This window comes from Camellia sinensis, chromosome 9 (assembly GCF_055761805.1).
Source record: "Camellia sinensis isolate YWXY chromosome 9, ASM5576180v1, whole genome shotgun sequence".
NCBI classification, from domain to species: domain Eukaryota; kingdom Viridiplantae; phylum Streptophyta; class Magnoliopsida; order Ericales; family Theaceae; genus Camellia; species Camellia sinensis.
Window position 1 is genome coordinate 185,991,769 of NC_138969.1, and position 19,475 is coordinate 186,011,243.

A 19,475-nucleotide genomic window follows, 5' to 3' on the forward strand; every position below is an offset into this window, starting at 1 on the left:
CATATTAGTTTTGAAAAAATGGATGTCAATTATAATTTCAAGAATAGTTATCTAATTTTTTGTAATACAAATATATAGCTACCAATGTCTGATTCTCTTGATTTTTTATATAAATATTCTACTTACCAAGTCCTAAAAAGTGAATTTTTTGGATCTCTGAGGCCTAGTCCAAAATGGGTCCATCAAGCCCAAACGCTGTTTCAAATTAAAATGACTAACTTGAGAAAATCCAAACCTTTAGAGATAATTGAACCAAATTTAGTTTCTCCCCAATGCATTTATTTAGACTAGAGGATGTTGTTGGTCAATCTTGGTAATCTAAATTACTTATCTTGTAAAGTTTGTAAAGAAAATCATTCATTCGAAAGATCAAGTTGATCATACATTGATAACCAAATAATTGGATCACAAAATCATGCCAAAATACGATATTCTTAAAATTATACTTGTTATCCATTTTTAAATGATTTTTATAATCTAATCATGTGGTTATCGATATTTGATAAATTTGATTTTTTGCATAATAACTTTCTCCGTGAACTGATTAAAAAGAATAATTTGTATTACCGGGGACCAACAATACTCCCTAATCCAAATGGATTTGGACAGGAAATAGGCTAAATCCATTGAAAAAATGTTCATACATAAATATGATAACAACACAATGGGCACATAGTTGGCAATCCACTGTGAAAATTTTACAGGATTCTTTGTTGAGGCACACATCTACCAAAAAAAAAAAAAAATTGTTAAATACATTTTGTATTAAATTTCTGTTTTCGAAAACTCATCGCATCAATATATAGAGATCTATTTTGCTACCACTAAGAGAATGGATGCACATTTTTTTTTTTTTGATCGGCAAAGAAAAATTTCATTTAACAGTATGAAATTAAAAGTACAGGAAAATGGCATGCATCGAAAGAGTTTCGGAAGTATAAAAATACCCCTACTACTGCTATACGCACCCATGGATGCACATAATACATATGAACTAATAAAATTTTATAGAATTTGGTAATAAGACTTACTTCTATCTTGTTCATCTATTTTGTATCTAAATCTATAATCGATTTATTAATTTATAGATGAGAACCGATGTATCACTTTTTTTACTTTATATTATTATTATAAATGTTTTCAAGATATTTAACAAAATATCATTTGTATTCATTATATATATATTTTTAAATCATTCTCAAACAAAATAATCAACAATGAGCCGCAATAGAAAATCGGTTACATATAACATTTTTGCTGTTTAATTTATTTATGAATAATACTATATGTACTAATTAATGTACACATTAGTGTATTAACAGATGATGTGATATTATTTGTATGATTTTTAATATTTGTAATTTGTATAATAAATATGATCAATAATAATATCATAACACTAATTAGTGCATGTAGCACCACCGTCTATTTATACAGAGATGACAATGAGCCAGAGAGGAAATGACGAATGCTTGGAAGAAATTGAGGCAGTGAAAGTTGGGCTGTTAAGAAGCCATAATGACCTATGGATGAAATTTAAACACCAAATGCCAATCTTTTTTCTCTCTCTCTCCACAGCAATAACTCCCTCCTCTCTCTCTCTCTCTCTCTCTCCATTAATACTTTTGCACCCTTTATACGCTCTGCAATTACTTCTCTCGCTGCCACATCTCTCTCTTCTCTTTCCTTCTTCCCCTTCTCACCCTCCTCTTCAAAACCCTCCATCTCTCTCTGTCTCTCTCTTGTGATTATATATCCTCTTTTTTTTCGTCCGTTTCATTTCTCTCTCAACTATTCTTAAATTCTTTTTCACAAGAAAGGTCACAATCAAAACCGCCTTTAAAAACAACTCTGCATCCTCCAAAAAGTGGTTTTCCGTTGACCCACTTGCCTGAAAACCAGATCTGAGCCTTCTCTCACTTAGCTAATACTATAACTTCAAAAGGGTTTCTCTGACGTCACTAAAAAGAAACTCCAACACAAGTAAGTTTCATTCACTATACCCATATCCAAACTCAATTTCTCTGCATGATTTGTAATCTCAATTTATTTTTCCGTTATGTTTTGCACAGAGAGAGAGAGAGAGAGAGAGATCTTTGTGGGCGTTACAGCCACGCTGGTTTGAAATTAGTGGTGTCAAAAGGCCAGTTCAGACACATACTCACTGAGTCAACTCTGGTGATACTTTTTTATTATTTTTGTTTTTTTTTGGGTATCAAATTGGTTTCTTTGCACGTAAAGACAGATTAGATAAAAAGTCTTGTTTGAAAGTCATTTCTAGTCTCTTATAACATGTAACCATCTCATTAGCTTGCTTTCAGACTCTGCCAGAGAATCTATTAAAACTCAACGCCCAAGAACCCAAAACCAACCCATAGTCCTCCACCACAAATATGTGTGTGTGTGTGTGTATATATATATATATATATAGAGAGAGAGAGAGAGAGAGAGTTTTCTAGGGTTTGTGTGGGTGGGTAAAAGATGTACTCTCTTAGGGTTTGTGGGTGAGTGAGATATGCCTATCTTTGCAGCTCATCAAGCAAGCTATGCAATTTCCATGAAGAAAAAGAATGATAGAGTTTGTGGGTTTGGATTGTTTTCCGAGCTAAATCAAATTCAGGTCAGGACTTAGACTGAGACTCGGCCTCAGTATTATCTCCATTGAATTAAAGACCCTTGGTTTCTAATCTGTGTTCTATATATGTTTTTCTTTTCTTTAAATTCATTTTCTTAATCTATACTGTGATTATTTATTTACTGCCCTTATCCTTATCATCTTTCTTTTGATATACAAATTGTACCCTTTTTCAATTTTTATTTTTTATTTTATTATTATTATTTTTTAAATTTGCAAAGAACAATGCAATTTGAGATCTATTAGATCATAAGCTAGGGCATTAAGATAATTCAAGCAAAATCCTTCTTGGTAGAACCGCCATAAGTTCTTTTGGGAGAGAGGAACAGAGAAAATTTTCCCAGGTATATATATATCGAAAAAGCTATATACTCAGAAAAAGTAACTCGAAAAGTGGTCTTCTCATCTACATGTTTTCCAACTTGGATTTCATTCTTGAGAGTTAGTATCATAAATTGAACCAATTTGTGAGTATGTTTTTACAGTGATCTAACTTATGGGTGCCCTTTTACTTTCGTTATGTTGATAGATTGGGAAACAATAGCTTGGGAAGTGGGGAACCCTAAAGATCTGTGAAGATGTTTCAGCCAAACATGTTTGATACTCATGATTTACTAGATATGACCCACAAAACCCCGGAAACTGAGTTGGATATGCTTAGAGACGATGAATTTGAGAGCAAATCAGGGACCGATATCATGGAGGCCCCCTCCGGTGAGGATCAAGATCCCAACCAACGCCCCAACAAAAAGAAGCGGTACCATCGACACACACAGCATCAAATCCAAGAAATGGAAGCGTAAGTATTCATTATTTTCTTTTATGTTTGTGTGTCTCAAATTCCAGACTTGCTTTTCTTTTATGTTTGTGTGCGCCTCAAATTCAAGACTTACCACAGGCGAGACTTTTTCTTCCCTCTCATAGTTTGACTACCGTGTCTGATGTGCAAAAAGAGAAGGGGGGAGAAAATATGATTTTAAATAATGGTAGCTTGATAGTATTTGTATTTTTTGATAATGAACAATTTTGGCTGATATATCAATAAATATCTATATAAAAAATCTAAATCCCCATATTTATCTGCCAAATATTTAACACCTTGGGAGAATTATTTTTGGTAGAGGATTTGATTCTAATTGATTTGTGAATTTTGTTACAGTTTCTTCAATGATTGCCCTCACCCGGATGATAAGCAAAGGAAGGATCTGGGCCGTAGATTAGGGTTAGAACCTCTACAAGTTAAATTTTGGTTCCAAAACAAGCGCACACAGATGAAGGTAATGGTGATCTAACTGTATAAGTATTAGTAATAACGTCATATATTTCAAAATTCTGTTACAATGATATATTAGCCAATGTCAAATAGTAACGACTAACGACTGATATGAGTTAATGGTCGTTTAATGGCATTGCATATTCATCAGTATCAGTAATATATTAGTTGATATTAAACTGTATTTGTTGATATGAGTTAATATCAATATCGGAATCTAAAATCGCCATAACTATTTATCCATATCTAAAATCTTGCTATGTATATGTATTAATTGCGGCTTTATGACAGTCCCAACATGAGCGACATGACAACTCACTGTTGAAGGCTGAGAACGAAAAGCTTCGTGCAGAGAACATAAGGTACAAAGAAGCCCTTAGCAATGCTACTTGTCCCAACTGTGGAGGCCCCGCTGCCATTGGTGAGATGTCCTTCGATGAGCAGCATTTGAGGATCGAGAATGCTCGTCTACGAGATGAGGTAATTAATGAGAATATACACATGTTAGAGGTAATTAATGAGAATATACACATGTTAAAACAAAGTTTTAAATAGTGATATTGTGAGACGAATAAGCATTGATTCCGATATAATAGTATGGGAAGGGTCAACCATCATTTGCCATTGAATATTTTGTCATATGTATCATTTTAATCACAATTATTAGATCATGTAAGAATCTTGATATATAAATATCTCAAAACATATCTAACGGCTGTCAATCATTTGGAATAAGGGAAGAGAAATGTTTGGTGACAGATAATCAATTGAGAGAGTATCAAGTGATTGGTACAACGAATTGAGTCATAAAGTTTGAATTTATTATTATTGTTTTTATTTGCGTGTAATTATATAAAATTTTGAGATAATTACCTTTTTAGTCTCCAAAGGGATTTATGCTATTTTGATCACAATTCAATTGTGTCAATTTAGTACTCAATTTAAACATAGGGGATTAAAATGATACATATAACATGTTTTAGGAACTAAAAATGTAATTAATTCTAGTATGTTCTTACCAAAATAGTGCGGTAACGACATTTAAATATAAATGACATTAATGGACTTTTGTTTTTAAATCAATAGGACATAAGGCTGCCGCATTCTAAATAAAAATTCTTTGTAAATTTTGTGTTTGTATAGTATTGCTCTTTCTATACTATCCGTAGCAAAATAGAGGTTTGTTGCAGCCAAATTAATTGTATTAGCTATGAACCAGTTGTATCCGCTTGGAATAGGATTGTAAATAGACTATGGGCCAATATGTATCATGAATCTGCTGATACGCATGCAATTTTCGTTCACATAGAAATACTGAGATCTATTGGGTACTATTTAAAACCATAATATTAACAAGTTATTGTTGCAACTTCCAATTTCAGGAACTCATTTGGTGATTGTAATTGAAACTAAAATGTGTGTATATATACTTTGTTGCCATATTGACATGATATCTAAAACCATGACATTAATAACCAGTCTTTTGTGCTTTTAACTGAAAACTGAAGTGTTTTCACACATACTTTTGTTTCCAGATTGACAGGATTTCTGGAATTGCTGCAAAATATGTTGGCAGGACTGGGCTTTCCCATCCCAATGGACCACCTCGTGCACTTGACCTTGGTGTTGTCAATTTCATGCCACAGCCCAGCATGGTAGGTGACTTGTATGGAGCTGGTGACCTTCTCAGGTCGGTCTCAGCCCCCACTGAGCAAGACAAGCCTATGATCATCGAGCTTGCAGTTGCAGCAATGGAGGAACTCATCAAAATAGCACAAGCCGGTGAACCCTTATGGATTCCGAGTCCTGATGACTCCACTGAGGTTTTGAGCGAAGATGAGTACTTGCGAACCTTCCCTCGTGGTATAGGGCCGAAACCATTGGGGTTAAAATCTGAAGTTTCCCGCGAATCTGCAGTTGTTATTATGAACCACATTAACCTTGTTGAGATTCTAATGGATGTGGTATGCTTATAACTTGTTCCCTTCACACTTTTCTGTGTCACCTTCGTTTTAGGTAAAGCTATCAGGATACATATCAAGCAGTGATTGATGTATTAGTAAAACCTAGGTATTAAAAGTCCAAAATCTTGATAATCTATATTTAAAACCCTGGTGTCACCATGTCAATGTTAGTTTATTGGCACTTTCTTTCTGACGTGATTATCAATGATTGTTATTAGAATCAATGGACAAGCGTGTTTTCGGGCATTGTTTCAAGAGCACTAACCTTGGACATCCTATCAACTGGAGTGGCAGGGAATTACAATGGAGCTTTGCAAGTGGTACTCAACAAAATTTTGAATGTTTCTTGAAATGGTTCTATTAATTTCAGTAATTGAGGATAAAACTAAATGTTAATGAAACTATATTCTTATCTTATTTATCTAACTTGCAATTGATGTAAGATGTAAAAGGATTTATCCTTGTTTGTGATTCAATAAAGTTTATTTTTTGCTGATAAAAGAAAAAAAAAAACTTGCAATTGTTTCAGATGACAGCTGAGTTCCAAGTCCTATCACCACTCGTCCCAACTCGTGAAAACTACTTTGTAAGGTATTGTAAACAGCATACCGATGAAACTTGGGCGGTGGTCGATGTTTCCTTGGAAAATTTACACCCTAGCGTAATATCACGGTGTAGAAAGAGGCCTTCTGGTTGTTTAATTCAAGAATTACCAAATGGTTACTCAAAGGTAACTATTTCGATCTCTTTTATTTTTGTTTTTTTGTTTTGCATACATGTTTGATAAAGCTATTCACTAAATGCTATGCTAATGTGCCAGGTTATATGGGTTGAACATGTTGAAGTGGATGATAGAGCTGTTCACAATATATACAAACGGCTAGTTAATTCAGGCCTTGCATTCGGAGCAAAACGTTGGGTAGCTACATTGGATCGACAATGTGAACGCCTTGCAAGCGCAATGGCCAATAACATACCGGCAGGAGATGTTGGAGGTACTATCTTTTCCCATTTTAACAATGCCACGTCAACAAAAATTTGAATATCATCCGACATATTATCAATATATAAAAGATGTGTCACATCAAACCAATTATTTTAGTACCCAACCCAAATTTTCTCATTTTCATCATCATGACTTGCAAAAAAAGATTACATTTTGTTGACATAAAAATTGCTTTAATGGTGTTTACATTGCAGTAATAACTACTATAGAAGGGAGGAAAAGTATGATGAAACTGGCTCAGCGAATGGTCATCGGCTTTTGTTCTGGTGTCGGTGCTTCTACAGCACACACATGGACAACACTATCAGGAAGTGGTGCTGATGATGTACGTGTCATGACAAGGAAGAGTATGGATGATCCAGGCAGGCCTCCTGGTATCGTGCTAAGCGCTGCAACCTCATTTTGGCTACCGGTTCCACCAAAAAGGGTTTTTGATTTTCTTCGCAATGAGAATGCTCGAAATGAGGTAGGGAAAATGTTTTCAATTCATTCTCCTCTTAATCTCTGCAATTTCTAATAATTTAAAATTTTAAAATTGGCAATTGTTCTTGATGCATTCGATCTTTTTGCCAATTACCTACAAGCATAAAGTATCATATTCTGTAAATAGAAGACATGTTGGTACATTTGGATTCAAATTGAGAAAGGGATAAGAAGGCACAAATACTTGAAACTATACCATTGAGCTTGTTTGGTTGTGTTTTTGCTTTACACTTTTTCCATTTTTTGTGCTTTTAGAAAAAGAATAGAAAGTTTGAAAAGACCCATTGATTGTATTCTTTGTTTGATTTAGTTTCTCTTTTCAGTTTTCATGTTTTTGGAAACAAAACAACAACAGAATTGAAAATACCATAGCTTTCATTTTTGTACAAAAACAGTTCACAAATAGAAATGTAAATTGTTTTCACAAAAAAATTTCAGAAACTTTTTTGCATACAAATTTATGTGTTTACTGAAAAATGAAAATAGGAGACATAAAACAGAAACACAATCAAACACAATGACTGTACCTCTCTCATACTATTTAATTTCCCTATCCTTGTGCAAACAGGGCATCAAAATTTCAATCTTCAAACCTACCTACTTTAAGCCTCTACATTTGTAATGTTGAAAGAATAGACTTCATAAGATCAAAAACTACAATTTCTTATTCTCCTATCTCAATAATTTGCATTTTATTGTAATATAGTGGGATATCCTCTCAAACCGCGGTGTAGTTCAAGAAATGGCGCACATTGCAAATGGTCGCGATCCTGGCAACGCAGTCTCCCTCCTGCGTGTTAATGTAAGTCATATTTTCTTCATATTTATCCTGCTTACAATCTAATATTTTTATTTAATCTGCTTCTATCAATTGAATTAGACTGACACATCTGTTATGTCAAAATATACCATAGAGTGGAAACTCAAGCCAAAGCAACATGCTTATACTACAAGAGAGTTGCACCGACTCAACAGGCTCTTATGTTATATACGCTCCTGTGGATATTGTTGCTATGAATGTGGTATTAAGCGGTGGAGACCCGGATTATGTTGCTCTCTTACCATCTGGTTTTGCAATACTTCCTGATGGGCCGACGCATCTTGGGGGAGGAATTCCAGAAGGTGTGTCTGGGGGATCACTATTGACCGTTGCGTTTCAGATCTTGGTTGATTCAGTTCCAACGGCGAAGCTCTCTCTTGGATCAGTGGCAACAGTAAATAGCCTTATCAAGTGCACAGTTGAAAGGATTAAAGGCGCTATAGGCAGCGAAAATGTATGACCAAAGAAAGGTCTTACAAGGTGAGCCAATCTTCAAACTTATCTCATTTAATTTAACTCTAATGCATGGTATTAAATAACAATATTGGAATATTTATTGATATCAGTTACACGATCATATATTGGCCCAAACCAGACAATATCAGCCACTATATCGATAAATTTTTGTATTGAAAGTCCAAAATTCTAAAACATATCAATTGACATTTAAAACTTTTCTTTAATGTCATGGTTTTAATTTGGCTAAAGATTGAACAAATCAGATTAAAGATTGGATTTCATAAGATGTGTTCAATTAAAGATTCATTCTTGTAGTGTCATGATTTTTCATATGATGTGTTCAAGTTTTCGAACCAAGTAATATCATTTATTTTTAATGGTAAAAACAATGAGGGTGCAAGATTTGAATGATATATGTTTATAATTTTTGTGTGTACAGTATGCCTCTAATTTACTCTTTAGGGCAGTATCATATAAATGGAAATTGGGGACACTAATTGCAAAAAAGTACAGTGAAAGTAAAAATTGTTTAGTGCGAAGGAGAATTGTGTCCAGTACAACTAATTGTAAAGTTTCTATTGATTTGTAATTTGTTTATCGGTTTTTTATTTATATGATATTCCCCTTTTCGCTAATCTTATTCTCAAAAATGGCTAAATTTGAGAAGGGTCTATTGTGGACCTTTTTTCCCCCCTCTCCTTATTTGTCTACACTATGCATCTAACAGAATAGTACAAAACATTAAAAAATTTTAAAAAAAATAAATAAATTAATTACAAATAAGTGGAGTACAAATGAGAATTGTGCTCAGGGAAATTATGTGCAAAGTTTCTATTGAATTGCAATTAATTTTCCTAATAATTTCCGTTTTTCTAATATTCCTCTTTTTGGTATCTTGTTATAAGCAATTGCTAAAATTTGAGAAGGCTCTAATTTTTATTTTATTTTTTATTTTTATTTTTTTCACTCTGCAGTGAAAATCAAAGAAGATGATTGAAATCATGGCTGGGTTTTACTCTGAAGAAGCAAAACAAAGTCAAGAACGCACCTTAATGATCCTTGCCTTGTGGTGTTTGTCTGGCAAGAAAATCAGCAAGAAAGCATTTCACCACCCTGCAAGGATAATAGGTTCGGGTATTGACTTCCATTAGTGATTCCAAGAGTAAAAAACGAATCTCTTCTTTTCACATAACTTATATAAACTCCCCAATTCACCTTTGTTTTTCTTTTGAGGACTAGGTTTTTGTGCATGTGTTTTTTCCTAAAGAGATTTTTGGTTGTTTGGATTGTAGTAGCTCAGTCAGACTAATTTCTGAAATTGCAGTAGATTTTTTTTAATCTATATATGCAACTTTTGTTGTCTATTGCTTGTGGCCTCATATGGTTTACAAATCAACTCATTCTTATGATGATTTTAAATATTGATTGATACATAGAGGTGAATATGTATATGTTTTTGGGATATACATCTTGGTATATCGTAGAAATAAAACTTAGATGTGCATTAGCCGGTTTGCTATAGATATTAATTCATAATCATTTCGTAGTTTAGATCATAATTGATACAATAAGTTTATATTAATAATCATTTCGTAGTTTAGATCATAATTGATACAGTAAGTTTATATTAAAGTGATTTTTATGTACTTAATGTGTTAACAAAAGCCGTGCCCAATATTTTCTTTTTACTCTATTGGTATGTAGTTGTAAAATACTAGCACTAGAACATGCCTTAGGGACACAAGAAAAAATATAAAAAATACGAGACATTTTTCATAAATTTCTAAGCATTCTTTTACTAATTTTACATATATTTTTCACTTTTTCACTTATTTTTAAAGCACTTTTCACTCTATGCATTCTAGTAGTCAGCCCACTAGTTACTATTTACCTCTAAACAATTGGTGCCTCTAATGGTGCCATCTTAGCATGTTTTAGATGTATATTTGTGATGGTTACATACAGAATGCATGCGTAAATAAATATATATAATTTAGCAACGAAGAAGATGAATAGAAATTATTTGTGAAATTTTGAATATATTCACATGACAATTTTCTGATATAGTGTAGATATTTTTCAAAACAAAAAAAAAAAAAAAATGTCCACACCTAAACTTCATATGATAGAATAAATAAATTTGATTGTGATAGTTCAATATGCACAAGTTGAGAGGCCCACAACTAACCTACAACCCCCAACCCTCACCCAAAGCATTAGAAGACAAGTAATAAATTAAGAATAATGTTATATACACTAATTGGTATATTAATTAGTATAACAGATGATATGTTATAATTTTAAAGATTTTAAATATTTATAATTTGTGTAAAGAGTGTGATGAGTAATAATATCATAATATATGTTGATACACTAATTAGTATGTTAATTGATACATATAACACTACTAATAAATTAATAAAAGAAAATTAAACAAAGAAGAAAGAGAATTTATGCTCGTATGCATACCAGGAAAGTAATTGCAGGGAAGACATTACCTCTACGACATATAGGATAATGTTAGGGATACCAAATTTTTTATTGCAGACTCCACATTCATGTCAAATATTTAATCATTTATTTAGTAAAAAATTTGAAACTTATAGCATTTTCCCAACATATATGAGATGACATTAATGACAATTTAAACTATAAAGGGGTTGAGAAACTGAGTTGTTGAAACCAATAAATGTGTATATAAGCGGTGGCATGTTTCATGCGTTTATTGACAAAATTATAAATTTGTTTAACTTAAATTAACCTCAAATAACTTAGTGATTATAGCCTTTCAAAAATTTTGATCAAGATTATCAATTATTTCTAAATTGACACAAAATCTAATCTTTAGGATAAAATTTGAGATAATTGAAATTACAAGAATTAAAATAACACAAAAAATAAAATGCAGAGACTACTAATATAATTTACCCTATAAAACATTATTTGAAATTCCAAGTATTCCACTTGCTTATCAATTTTTCAACCCCTATAAGTCACGGGATTGAGGGTTGCTGTTGTGCCTTATGGCATAGCAACCCTGCTGTGAGGGTCTATAAAAGTATTTACCGAGTGTATTTGATGATCTGAATTGTTGATATTGTAAAGTTTGTCGAGTATATTATCCAGATAAAAAATCAAATTAATCGAACATCTGTAACCTCATGATTAAGTCCTAATTGCCTTTAAAAAATTATTAAACTGGTGACCATTTATTTTTTGAAAAACAAATGTACTATTATTATAAGGCCACAAATGTTCAAATTACTTGATTTTTTGTATGGATAATTTACTCGACGAATCTTACAATATGAATGGTTTAAATAATCAAAAAAGACTCGAGACGCGCTCCTATTAAGCCTCACAGCAACCTTTTGTGCCTTATGGCACAGTAGGTACCGCAATTCCATAAGTCACCTCCTTCACGGCATAAACCAAATAATATATATATATATATATATTTGGTGGTTGTTGATAAAAATACAACTTTAAAAACTAGCTTACAAGGAGAGTGTTCAAAAGCCTAATATTCAGTAGGGTGTGCAGTGGATATTTCAATTCGCTCAAACTGACCGAACTAAACAGATTTGTCGCATTTTAGATGGATGCGTGATGACGAGCGGACGGTTGCGGATTGATTTTTTCAATTTACTTAGTTTTGGACGGATGACGGATTTGAAATTTTTTTAGCCGCAACCAAACTACCGAACCGTCAAACCACAAGCACCCCTAGTAATTTATAAAACTTTGTATTTTCAATTTGTTTAGATATTCTATTGGTATTTTCAATTGAAAAAGAATTTAGATACTGTGGACGTCCCCGAACGCCCCGGGAGGATGAAGTCCCGTTCTGTTCATTTGGGGTCACTACAGCTCAGGACTCTAAAATTGTCACGGTTCTAAGTCTGAACCAAAGAGTCCAAACCCTGCACATTGTTTTAAGAAAACAGATTTTTGAAAGAAGTGCCAAACATGGACTGCTTTGCCAGATACAGAGTCGCCACCTAAATATTTTATTTTGGGAAATTTAGGAAACCCTGACTCGGTGCCAAAAGGCCACGTGTCCGTCATCACCAAAGTTGCCTCGGCTCGGGAACTTGGGTACGATTGGGGAAGGTCACTTCGTGAGCACCCCCGCTCGCCCGGTCATAGACCGGCCTCTACTAACCATGATATCAATTTTTGAAAACATTGCGAGTTCTTGTTTCGGTTTATTAGCCTAGGTTATTATGTGATGCGCACAGCATACAAATATAGACCGGGTCGCCTGAATTGGAATGAAACATTTCGTGTTTGTTTTTGAAAATGGTTTGCTACCCGCAGGTAGGCTTGAAACATTTGATGATTTATTCCAATTTAAGTAACCCAACCTTCACCCACAGGCATTCAGGCAGATATATCAGATAAGCACATAGCCTCATGGTAACCATGCTATCATGGCATTCACTTACACGCATGCAAGGATGCTAAAGCATAAAACTTACTGAGTACTCCAAGCCAAAAACAGAAACTACATTAGAAATCATGCATGAATCCTAAGTATACAAAAATGCCTAATGCAACACATGCAAAATGCAACTATAGCAGGCTCGGCTATTCTAAGATGGCATGTGGAATGTTACAACTATCATGTATTCAACTTTGAAATTGAAAGTACAATGCAGTTAGTATGATGCGCCGAGCCCGGTGCATGCAATACAGATGAATGAATGCAAACATGCTGTCATACTGTATGCTAATTTAAATATGCCCTAATCTAACCATCATAAGCGGATAAATAAAAGGGAGAAAGACGTGGGGTTGGAAGACATACATCACACTCACGCACACTTATTACAGTTGTGCCCTCGCGCAGAGGGTCCGAATAAATAATACAGTCCAAATATTACAGTCCCGAATAAAAGAATATTACAGTCCAAAATATTACAAAATTCTAATTAATTAATGAATTAAATAAGAAAGTAAATGAAAATGGCGTGCAAGCCAGGGACTGCCTTGCTTCTGATGGATGGTGCATGTCTGGGTTGTCTTGCACGGAAATCCACCGGAATGCCCCAATTAGCCTCTGTTTACGCCTGTTCTTGAAATGCGTGCCAAGCCCCAAAAAGTGGCTGATTCCTGATTTTGCTGCAACAGAGAGCAGGAAAGGGGCATAGCAATGTATTTGCACAGATATATGCATGTCTCGAACCTCGTGCCACCAATCACGCATACCGAGGCATGATGGCCGAGGAGTCGAAATGCACAACTCAATATAGGATGAATGCACATGAAACTACAGCTAAAACCTAACTCCATCATGGATAATCCGGAGTATCGGTGACTGGGGAATTGAGACACATTCCGTCACTCGGAGTACGAAATGTACCTCGTTTCCCGTGCCCGGGCTAACTCCTATTCCAGACACGATGCAATATGCATGATATGCATGAAATGCAACTAAGATATAATCCTAACATATACAATGCTATGGAAATGAAATGTCTCAAAATGCGTGCACACGAGCACGCAAACCGAGAAAAATGACAGAATGCAATCTAAGATACAACCTAGTATGCACTATGCTATGAAAATGAGATGCCTCGAAATGCGTGCACACAGGCACGCAAACCGAGAAAATGACAGAATGCAATCTAAGATACAACCTAGTATGCACTATGCTATGAAAATGAGATGCCTCGAAATGCATGCACACGGGCACGCAAACCGAGAAAATGACAGAATGCAATCTAAGATACAACCTAGTATGCACTATGCTATGAAAATGAGATGTCTCGAAATGCGTGCACACGGGCACGCAAACCGAGAAAATGGCATACACAATGCGAATGACATGAAAATGTGATATGGGCTTATACCAACATGAGTGGGCCTCAGCCACACTTACATAGGATGCCGTCGGATAAAAATGGGGTGCCTCGAAATGCGTGCACACGGGCACGCAAACCGAGGCAATGGCAGAATGCTATGTAATGACATGAAAACATGATATGGACTTATACCAACATGAGTGAGCCTCAGCCACACTCACATAGGATGCCGTCGGATAAAATGAGGTGCCTCGAAATGCGTGCACACGGGCACGCAAATCGAGGTAATGGCGGAATGCGATGTAATGACATGGAAACATGATATGGACTTATACCAACATGAGTGAGCCTCAGCCACACTCACATAGGATGCCGTCGGATAAAAAAATGAGGTGCCTCGAAATGCGTGCACACGGGCATGCAAACCGAGGCAATGGCGGAATGCGATGTAATGACATGAAAACATGATATGGACTTATACCAACATGAGTGAGCCTCAGCCACACTCACATAGGATGCCGTCGGATAAAAATGAGGTGCCTCGAAATGCGTGCACACGGGCACGCAAACCGAGGCAATGGCAGAATGCGATGTAATGACATGGAAACATGATATGGACTTATACCAACATGAGTGAGCCTCAGCCACACTCACATAGGATGCCGGCGGATAAAAAAGAGGTGCCTCGAAATGCGTGCACACGGGCACGCAAATCGAGGCGATGGCAGAATGCGATGAAATGACATGAAAACATGATATGGGCTTATACCAACATGAGTGAGCCTCAGCCACACTCACATAGGATGCCGGCGGATAAAAAAGAGGTGCCTCGAAATGCGTGCACACGGGCACGCAAACCGAGGCGGTGGCAGAATGCGATGAAATGACATGGAATGGATAGCAATCATTCTAATGGAATTTCAGCACTAAAATATGGGGGAAAACAGTCCCGAAATGAGGCGAAATGACATGAAATGCATGGAATTGTCCCGAAATGCGAATTTAGGCGCCCGAAATGGCCTATAGCTATGCCAAACATGCACAACATGGACATGCAATGCAAAGACAGAAGCTAGACAGTCCCAAAAAGGCACTTTCACAGTTATAAACATGGCCAAACAGCAAGCACAGGTATGGCAAAAATGGCATGCAAGAATAGGGGCCAAGAGAGGGGTAATGAAGCAAGTGATATAAGCAAAACCCAAACTGAAAATTTTCCTTCTACAACATTGAAGAGGGACTAAACATATGAATATTTACAGTTTATGGCAAACCTCAAATCAGTATGCAAACATGATAGAAATGTGATGCAAAATGAGGCTCAAAAGTGGCTATAACATGAGGTATGCAAAATATTCGCCAAACAGACAAAGACCCTTAATAAAACATGTAGAATAGACCAAAATAAGCACTTTTTCAGAACTGTAAAATGGCCAAAAACAAAAGCATGATAGGCTAACTAAACATGCAAGAATGGGGAATAAAAGAGAGATATAACATGAAGTGACCTATGGAGGTCCCAAACCATGAAAGGACCTAAATGAAACATGAAGAATGGACCAAAATAATCACTTTTTCAGAACTGTAAAATGGCCAAAAACAAAAGCATGGTAGGCTGCCATTGCATGCAAGAATGGGGAAGAAAAGAGGAGCATAAAGGTAGGTACAACATGGAAGTCCCAAATGGTGTTGAGCCCTTCTTCAATGTTGAAGAGGGGCTCAAAATAAGCCTAATATCAGTTTACAACATGCTCAAAAATAGATTACTCATGGGTCGAAAATAGCATGCAAGATTATGACATATAAGATGATCAATGAAGCAAGTGCATCATGGAGGGCTCAAACAGGGTTGAGCCCTAATGAAAAGTGAAGATGAGCTCAAAAGAGGGCCCTTTTCAGTTAGGGCCGGAGCTTGAAACAAAAAGCATAGGGGGCTTACCAATGGATCAAGAAAAAGGGTCAAAGTGAAGAAAAGCTACTCACCCTTGAAGACTAAGACTTTTGTTGCTTCTTGGACCAATTTGCAGCTTCTTTTGCCTTTGAGAAACCTTCCTTGTTGCTGGAAATGAGGTGGTGGTGGTAGAGCTTGGTGGTGTAGAAGGAATGGAGCTTAGGGACTTAGAGATTTTCAAAGAAATGAGAAGGATAAAGATGGAGTTGTGTATGGAAGCTTGAAGGTGAAGTTTTCTAACCCCAACAAAGGATATATCTTGCTTGCTATATAGGCCAACAAGGGGGTGTAAAGGTGGGGGAAAAGGAGACAAACTTTCCCCCACAAAATATCCCCCGGATAAAGATCTTTTCTGGGGGATAAAGCCCCACAGCTGTAAAGTGCACAGTGCCAAGATTTCGGCCAGCCAGTTACTTTTGCTGCAGGTGGCCGGCCGGCCACACCCCCTAGCCGGCCGGCTAGGGGTCAAAAGGGTCAATCAGATTTTCTGGCCGGCCACCAACTGATGGTGTCCCCCTATCTGTGTACAACACAACCCTGTGGTTAAAAGTCCAAGAAAGTGGGTCTAAGGGGTTCAACATTAGCTCGGAAAGAGGGGTTCAAAAGGGTCAGGTGGAATTACTGGCCGGCCACCAACTTTTAGGGTCCTCTCATGTGTGTACATCACAAATATGTGATTCAAAGTTCGAGAAAATGGGCCCTAGGGGTTCAACATTGGCCCGGAATGAGGGGGTCAAAAGGGTCAAGTGGAATTACTGGCCGGCCTTGAACTTTTAGGGTCCTCTCATGTGTGTACATCACAAATATGTGATTCAAAGTTCGAGAAAATGGGCCCAAGGGGTTCAACATTGGCCCGGAAGTGCGAAAAACGGGCGCCGGAGGGCGTCGGAGGATGTATAACTGGTTGCTGCAACAATTGCTGGCCTCTCACCCTTCAGTGACCTCTCTAGTGATAAAACAGAGGTACATGCCAAAAACGAACGAAAACCGTTGCAAAATGAAAGTTCTGGGGCCAAAACACGCAGTTCGGGGTCCCGAAAATGGACTGTTAAGCACCGAAAATGGCGTTCGGCCACGAAGTGGGTTTCTCAGCCCCCAGTGTCCCTCAAAAGGGATTAAATAAGATGTATGCAAAAAAACGGAGCAATAGGAGATGGTTAAGCGATCCCGAACCGAGGCACACGGCCTGACGGCTCTGAAAACCGGAAACCGGACTCCGAAATGGGCAAAATGGCCTACGGCCACCAAATGTAGCCTACGGACATTGAGAGATGGTCTATGGGACCTCTCCCTTCCCTCAAGAAAAGAAACAGAGAAAACCGAGTCTGGTTCGCAAACCGAGGCAAGGTACAAAAGAGGGTTCGGAAGTCCGGAGGCAGGGCCCACGGCCGCGACTCTGAAACTTCTGAACGAGCACATTATGAAACATCACCAAGCGCTCAATCGGTGACGTCTGAGTCTTAAGGTCGGTCAAAAATGGGGTGTCTACAGATACTCTATTGTATTTTCAATTGGTTTTCAATTAAGAAATCTTTTTATCAAATGGCAAGTGTTGATATTTAATATTTTTGTGTGAAAAATATAAGGCTTAATTGTGTCATTTAAAAAAAATCAAATTAAATAGTTTTTGAATTAAAAAAAAAGGTAATGAATAGTTTTGATAAGGGTAAATTACAAATACACCCCTTGAGATTTGATTGAAATACGAATCGCCCCCTATGATTTTGAAAATTATATTCTACCCCCTGAAGGTTCTAATTTCATAACAAATCGTCCATTTTATTAATAAATCATCAAGTCAATTAATAGTTTTTAATGATGTTAAAAATATTATTCAATTAATAATTTAGGTAATTTTATTATTATACAGGAGAGTAATTATGAATTTCATTTTTTTAGTTAATTCTGTTAAATAAAAAATTCTAATAAGGGGATATTTGTAATTTTTTTAAACCATATGGGGCAATCTGTATTTTAAGCAAACTTCAAAGGGGCATTTGTAATTTACCCATGGTTTTATTACATGCATTTATTATTGGTATTTGACAATCTATTTGATAATGTTTTGGTTATGTTGAATTGGATTATTATCTAAAAAAAATGTTGAGAAGTTGTATTATATTCAAAATTTATAAAAGTTTAAACTGACCAACCTATTTGCATCCATTTGCTCAATCTGCATCTGTCAATCCGATGTACGGATGCAGATTAATTTTTTTCAATCTGCCAATCCGGCAGATGAATGACGATTGAAGGTTCTCTGACTGCAACCAAACTACGAACACCCTTAATATTCAGATAACAAAAGTTATTGTTAGGCGATGTAAGATCATAACATGAAGGAATCGAGCGTACCGAAAGGACGACACATTGGAGAAGTGTATTAAGAAACACCATGAAAACGTTACAATAAGCACACGATGTTTTGGAATTAAGAAGAAGCTTTTAATACCTAAGTAAAAGGACGCTTATGAAACTTACTTGGTGCAAGTAATAACATAAAAATAAAGATCTACGCTTTTAGTTAATAAATAATTAGCACATGACAAATTTGTTAGTTGATTAAGGTCCAATTCATTTAATTGTTGAAATTTGAATTTGTCTTGCGTAGTCCTCTGCCATTATGGTTGACAAAAGTTGCATGCATGGCCAAGTAATACTACAACATATAAAAGTTTTAAAGACAAAATTTTTTAGCCTCTAAAAATGAAAATTTTGTTGTAAAAGACATTTAAGGATCAATTTTATCGTCGTGAGGATAATTGCTAAAAGGTGGTTCCGAAAAGTCAAAAACAAGGCTTTTAACGACAAAATTTTGAAAATGTCACTAATAAATAAACATTTAAGGACAAAATAATTTGGTCTCAAATAGTTTGTTTTTTGAGACAAAAAATTTGGTCCTAAAAAGATAATAATTTATCACTAATATTTAATTTCCATCACTAAAAGTATAATAACAATACTTTTCGCCACAAAAATATTTGGTCTTTAAAAAATAATTTTGTCCTTAAATTTTAATCTCTAAAACCTTAATTTTTTGTAGTGTAATTTGAATTCTCATTCTAGATGGATAGAAA

The 19,475-nt window shown here is 35.7% G+C and overlaps 1 protein-coding gene across 5 annotated transcripts; it reads left to right on the plus strand.

The window, feature by feature from the left end:
* Window positions 1–1,484: 1,484 nt before the first annotated feature.
* LOC114257085 (homeobox-leucine zipper protein PROTODERMAL FACTOR 2) lies at window positions 1,485–10,004 on the plus strand. 5 transcript variants are annotated; one of them, XM_082888190.1, is made up of 13 exons: window positions 1,544–1,983; window positions 2,073–2,178; window positions 3,165–3,434; window positions 3,795–3,912; window positions 4,200–4,388; window positions 5,444–5,872; window positions 6,091–6,192; window positions 6,402–6,602; window positions 6,693–6,867; window positions 7,073–7,344; window positions 8,068–8,163; window positions 8,276–8,661; window positions 9,615–10,004. In XM_082888190.1, the coding sequence occupies exons 3-12, from the start codon at window positions 3,214–3,216 to the stop codon at window positions 8,639–8,641; spliced, it is 2,169 nt and encodes a 722-aa protein (XP_082744316.1). In that variant the 5' UTR covers window positions 1,544–1,983; window positions 2,073–2,178; window positions 3,165–3,213; the 3' UTR covers window positions 8,642–8,661; window positions 9,615–10,004. The 5 variants fall into 5 exon arrangements, with proteins under 5 accessions (XP_082744318.1, XP_082744316.1, XP_082744315.1 ...); XM_082888189.1 differs by having other exon boundaries at window positions 2,077–2,620; XM_082888191.1 differs by having other exon boundaries at window positions 2,079–2,178.
* The last annotated feature ends 9,471 nt before the right edge of the window (window positions 10,005–19,475 follow it).